This window comes from Chelonia mydas, chromosome 6 (genome assembly GCF_015237465.2).
Source record: "Chelonia mydas isolate rCheMyd1 chromosome 6, rCheMyd1.pri.v2, whole genome shotgun sequence".
NCBI lineage: Eukaryota > Metazoa > Chordata > Testudines > Cheloniidae > Chelonia > Chelonia mydas.
The window spans coordinates 36774033-36780032 of record NC_051246.2 but is presented as its reverse complement, the minus strand read 5'-3'; the positions used below and the strand labels follow the sequence as shown (position 1 = coordinate 36780032).

The 6000-nt window shown below is 41.3% G+C and overlaps 1 protein-coding gene across 1 annotated transcript in view; it reads right to left on the bottom strand.

The window, feature by feature from the left end:
- Positions 1–1848: 1848 nt before the first annotated feature.
- SWAP70 (switching B cell complex subunit SWAP70) overlaps positions 1849–6000 on the bottom strand; it is a 55054-nt gene continuing 50902 nt past the window's right edge. The window contains exon 12 of the mRNA XM_007057117.4: positions 1849–4625. Within this exon, the coding sequence (XP_007057179.1) occupies positions 4516–4625 (110 nt within the window). The 3' untranslated portion in view covers positions 1849–4515. The remainder of the gene's footprint in view (positions 4626–6000) is intronic.

Genomic DNA, 6000 nt, shown 5'->3' with positions numbered 1-6000 from the left:
ACAAGATTTAACATTTGAAAGCAGACAAAGCCCATGAAGTAATGTGACTATTAATCAACTGAGGCAGCAAAACAGAAATCAGCTAAGAAATAACCCAAAAATGATGAGAGGGGTTTTTTTTATTTAGAAAGATGCTACATTTTAATTTTATTTTAAAACCCCATTAAGAGGACTGATACAATCAGAAAATGTTTGGGACAGCTTCCAAGACAGATGAAATTGTTGCAGTGTGAGTACTCTTCCATAATTTCCCATCTTTTGAAGGACTCTGAGGGCTTCTTGCTGTGCCAAACCAACTCCCAGGGAGGGTTTAGAGATGCTCCTGGGAGATGCACAAAAAGATGGTGGCGACAATGCAATCTGTAGGAGGGGGAAGGTGACTTGGAAGGGAGGAGTCTATAAAAGATGGGAGCAGAATGGAGAAGGAGAGAACACCAGAAGGAAGAAGAGAAGGGGCCACCTTCTTCTGACTAAATTCACACTGGACAGATTAAATGTGTGACCTAAATGCAAAGCAGAAGTCCCTTGGCACTGTGTTTTATTTACAGCAGCCAAGAAGCTGGCCCAAGTTTTCTTTTAGACCTACTCCTCATTCTGAATAAAACGACCCACCACCAGGCACAGGGATGCCGAGAACTGTTCTGTACAGTAACACCTTTCCTACTCGACGTCTACACTAGGGTTTTTCCTCCCCAAAGGAGGAAGGACATTTCCCACTGTTGCTACCACTGGTTAGCTCCCATTGGCGGTGTCAACAGTGCATGTGGCCGGTGGCATTTAAAACTGCTTAGAAAACATGGTGGTAAAAATTGCTCATGGCAGGAGGAGCCTCATCCACACTAGAGCCCCCATTACTGCTCTTGGTGGTGGAGCTGCATTGGTGTTAGCAAAAAAAAAAAAAAAAAAAAGAAAAAAATTGTGCCAAGTCCATCTGAAGTAGACTCCTCACAAGGAAAATGACTTAAGACATCCACCGCATTTTTTGAAACAGGTATTAGCCTCCATGGGGCTGTACTAGCAGCCAAACTGTTTCCAACCCTAGTAAACGCTCTCCAGAGGGGGAGTGGAGTTCTTAAGAAAAAAGGCCCAAGTCAGGGAACCTGTGCTACATGCCGATAGCACCGACCCATTTATAAAACATTTTCTCACTAACCAAGTTTCAATCGTAATGTTGAAAAGACTTTGGGATATGTTGGTCCTGGCTGTACTTAGACCAAGAAGCATGGCACTGGAGTGACGGGCAGACTGCTTTGAGGTTACAGTCCCTATGCAATACCTTGCAGCCCCCAAGCATCCTCTAAATGCTGATTGCACTGAATATTTGTAACACCAGTCTTCAGCTTCCCCTGGAGCTCAACTACTCGACAGCATTTTTTTTTCTCAGGGTGGCAGGGAAGCCACAAGAAATGTAGCTGCACTGGTCCACCTAGCCTGAACTCCTTGCCAAATTGCTGCACCTTGTGTTTGGCAGTTAATCTCAAGGCCCTATTCGTAGCAACACTGCTGGGCATAACGGGAGAGTTGTTCCTGGAAGCGGAGAATACGTTGGTACAACCACTACCATAAAGAGCACTTTGTGCAGAGTAGTTTTGAAAAATTAAACCACTGCAAAGACAAGAGCTACAACAAATTTCATACAACGTCCCTAAAATTGTTTTGGTGCTTATAGCCTGATCCAAAGCCCAAAGGATCCTGAGCTCTGAGTGTGGACAGTCTCTGAACGTGGTCACTAGCTTGATGACTAAATTGTTTTTTCCATGTGGTTATTTGCTCAGTACAATAAATGTGCTGTTTCAGCACAGACCATTTCTCATTTCAAGAAGCCAAAGAGAAGTGTACAAGTTCATCTCAAAGTGTAAATAACTTTTTTTAATTATTTTATTAAAAAGCCAATTCTAAAGAACAGTAAAAAAGTCTGCATCATTTGGTATTTCCTTAAAATATTTTGAACAAGTTTAAAAAAAAAAAAAAAAAAGACAGCAGAAAATGAATTAGCCCAATACACCTTCATGCCAAAAAAAAAAAAGGGTGGGGAGATGATTGTAAGTTACACTGTTCCAGCTCTTCCTTTACCAGTTTAAAAATGTATAGCTATGATAGTATTAGCACATTCTTATGTAAACAATTATAGTCCAAATAGTAGCTTAGCAGCAAACTAAAAGAAATATTAGTTTACTGTACAGTAATTACAAATATGAAATTCTAGGATGTGCTAGCACTCAAATCTGTATCTCCATTTATTGAAACAATGAGTTCAATTAATTAGTATAAAAATATAACCACCCATAAACACCGGGGGATCTGAAATCAGACACTTTTGAGTCTCCAGCAAATCAGAACTGGAACTCATCTGTTTTTAAGGATGGTTTTGTTCAACATTGTACAGTTTCTACTTGTTATTTTACTGAATCACTTAGTAATACTGTTCTGTACACAAATATATGGTTATCTATCTAAAACATTCATTTTCATATTTAACTATGCAATAATTTAACATTTAGTTGCACTAAACATTAGAAGTTGAGAATTGTACATTTCATAGCGGTGCAAATCAAAAGTTGATTGGCAGGCCCTACGCATGGGTAGCTGCTATTCAGTGTGGGGCATAGTGCGCATATGGGGAAAGATTTCTCAGGAATTGACTGACGTCTGTGGGGGAATGTCTACAAAAGCAAAATCATGTAGTATATTACTTTGAAACAAATGGCTTTCCCCGCTGCAAGACCCATCCTGTGCTAGAGTTCTTTTGAATGTTTTTAGTATAATGGGATAGATTCATAGCAATCAGTGACAAAGGTTTTTGTTTTGTTATTTAAAGGTAATAATCCTAGGTGAGGGTGGCATTGGAATGCTGGGTTAATTAAGTTTTCATCCCAATTATAGGATTAAAAACGAAAAATCAAATTAATTTTTTCTGCTTCCTTGATTGGTGGAACCTGGTTCATAAACAGTTTTTAGCATCTCACCTGTTTCATAATAGTTCTTGAGGCTACACTTCAGTCTGGGGCTCTTGTTGCCAGCTCAGAGCGCTACTCTCCCCGTGTACTAAAAACAGAATGTGGCTGCAGCAGTGTGAGGGACTAGCTGCCCTGAGTGCAGGCATGTTAGTGCTAACAGGTAGACAGGTGGGAGTATGTCTCCTCCAGCTGGAGGCTGTACCTGCCATACAGATTTTAAGGCTTAAAGGGACTACTCTGATCAGCTAGGCTGACTTCTAGTATAATGCAGGCCAAAGAACCTCATCCACTAATTTCTGAATCAAGCCCATGATTTGTTTGAAGAAGAGAATGTCTTTAAATCATGAGTGGAGTCTTTTAAAAAGACTTTAACCAAAATACACGAACTGAAGACATAAGCTTTAAGACAGCTGGGGCGGCAGCTGCTTTTCCACATGGAGACTGCACTACGGCCATGATCCCGGAGCGCTGCTTTTCCCAATTGTGTTAGACCAGTGCTTCCCAAAATGTGGTTTATGAAGTACACAGTGGTGGTCCACAGAGAGCTGTCAGGTCATACAGTGCTGACTCAGATGCATCAGTGCAAAGAGAACCCAGCCTAGCTGCCTTCAGCAGGGGTCACTGTATAGTAACAGAGCCACAAAGAGGAAATTAAGGGTATGTCTCCACTGCAATATAAGCTCAGGGTTAGAAGAAATTTAGTTATCAAGCCTTGGGCTCAAGTGCATACTAGAAATTGTTGAAACCTGGGTCCCACCATGGATACTTCATGATCCAAGGCAGAGTCCAACTACCCAGACCCCAGACTTCCTAACATGTGCTTGCTTTAGCCCTTTGTTCATGGTGCAGTGTGGGAACACTTGACTGCCCAAGGAATATTTTTGCCAGATTCCTCAAGCATAAGTCCAGTGGGACTGCATCTACACTGTAAAGCAACAGGGTTTGAAGGCTGGGTCCCAGCTTGACTCAAGTTGGGACCCTGGGGTAGCATGATTTGTGTGTAGAGGGTTAGGCTCGAGTCTGAGCCTATTGCAGTGTAGACATGTCCTACGTGTCCAGTGGAGGAGATGAAATGAAGGGCAAAAGGAGACTATGATTGGCAGTGGGAAGAGAAGTGGGGTTGCTCTCAGAATATGGGTCCCACTTGTTTTAAATGATACTGCCTGTATAAAGACATAGGCAAGCAGTTCCCTCACTTTAGAAACACTAGAAATAACAGTACTTAACCTATCAAATGCAGTCACAGTGTTATGTCATAAAATTTTTAGCAAGTATTCTATTAACAAAATTATTATTTAAATAAAAATCTGCAACTGAGAGATTGGATAATGTTTTCCATATAAATAAAGCAGTTTCTGGAAGCTAAGTGTTGGAGGGAAAATTGCAGACATGACAGCTCCTGTATACTGTTATGATAAAAGATCCCTTTGTAGACAGCATTTGCAGAATGTGTTGCTTTGAACATACTCAATCATTACAAGCAGTAAGCCATATTTGAAGTATAAAATGGCATGATCAAATATTTTATTGCTGTTCAGTGAGATTTCAGCTGCCTTCATTACTCAGAAGTGGCCTTTTTCCCCTTCCAGCTCTTTTCTCTTTGCTCAAGTTCAGCTTGAGTGAAGGCTGCTGGTCCCCAGTTAGTAATTAAGTGAGGATTCTTAGACCCTGAAAGACATTATAATATTTGACATAAAATAGACATTTTTCCATAGGTAAAATTACTGTTTGCTACATCAGGCTAGATGGAGCACAGCTAGAATCAGTACAACCAGCGGTGCGGTAACAAGCATCTGTTGGCTAGAGGAAGGTAACCAGTTTTTAAAAATCCATGGTTACCTTCTATATGCACTTCTTGCACAATTTCATAATCCCATTCCATTCACCAAGTTCCTTTTTTCACAATACCTGGCATGACTTAAGGCAATTTACGTGTCTACTACTACAAGAAGTGCATCTGTATACGTGTCCAAAACCCACAACCACTGACTTCTGTCAGCTTTGCCAAGATTTTCTCCCTTCCTTTAGGACACCAGCCATCTCTTTGTAATTGTCCATGCCTGTGGCACAACTGACCAGTCTCTTAGTATAATCTCTTTTGGGGGCAGGGACAATCTTTTTGTTCTGTATCTGTATAACGCCTAGCACAGAAGAGTTCTGGACCATGACTAGGGCTCCTAGGCAGTTGGGTAATAGAAATAATACTATGAGTAACAGAGGCTTTTTCCCTAGACTTACGGCTGATCTACAGCACCCCTTCCCTGTGTCTGTAGAAGCCTTGGGCCAAACCCTTAGCCCCACCAAGGATTCTCGGCAGCACTAAGGCATTGCAAAACTACCTTAAGCTGCCTCCTGTCAATGGGAAATCTCCATGTGGTACAGAACAGATGTAACTATCAGGAATGTCCCCAAGAGAAAGGGGACCTGGTTGGGTAGCCTCCATGTTCCAGCAGTCCCCAGCTAATAGAGAAGTGCTGGGGTCGCTCCAGGGCCCAGGATTGAGACGCCACTTTTTTCTAGCCCTTGCACATGCACTGAATACACGCTCACTGGACTAGAGGACTTAGACTGTCTTGGCTGAGCTTGTTAATGTAAACAAGGAAGTGGTTTATTCCATGTTTTTGTTATTTATTTCCTGTATTACCCACCCTAAATAACCAAACTAACTTGAGCTAGCCCTAGAAGTAACTTTTTCATACACATATATTGTAAACAGATTTTTAGGATTTTAAGAATGTGAACAAGTTTGAAAAGGCTCAACCTAAAAAAGCTCCCTAAGCATTATTTTTGTTTGTTTGTTTAATACATCACTGAGGATAGCAAAGTCTTAAGAGTTACCACAGTATTGAATGTCTAGCCTCTTAGCAAAATTAACAAGCCCTGGGCATTGTGCTTCCCCTCTCCTGGCTGACTGTTCAGGAGGTAGAAAAGCACTAAGACCCTTATTCTTTGAGTAGCTCAGGGCCCAATCCTGCTCCAACCAATGGCGTAGCTTTTGCTAGAGCAGGAATCTGATCAACTGAAATTTTGTTTTCACAAGAAA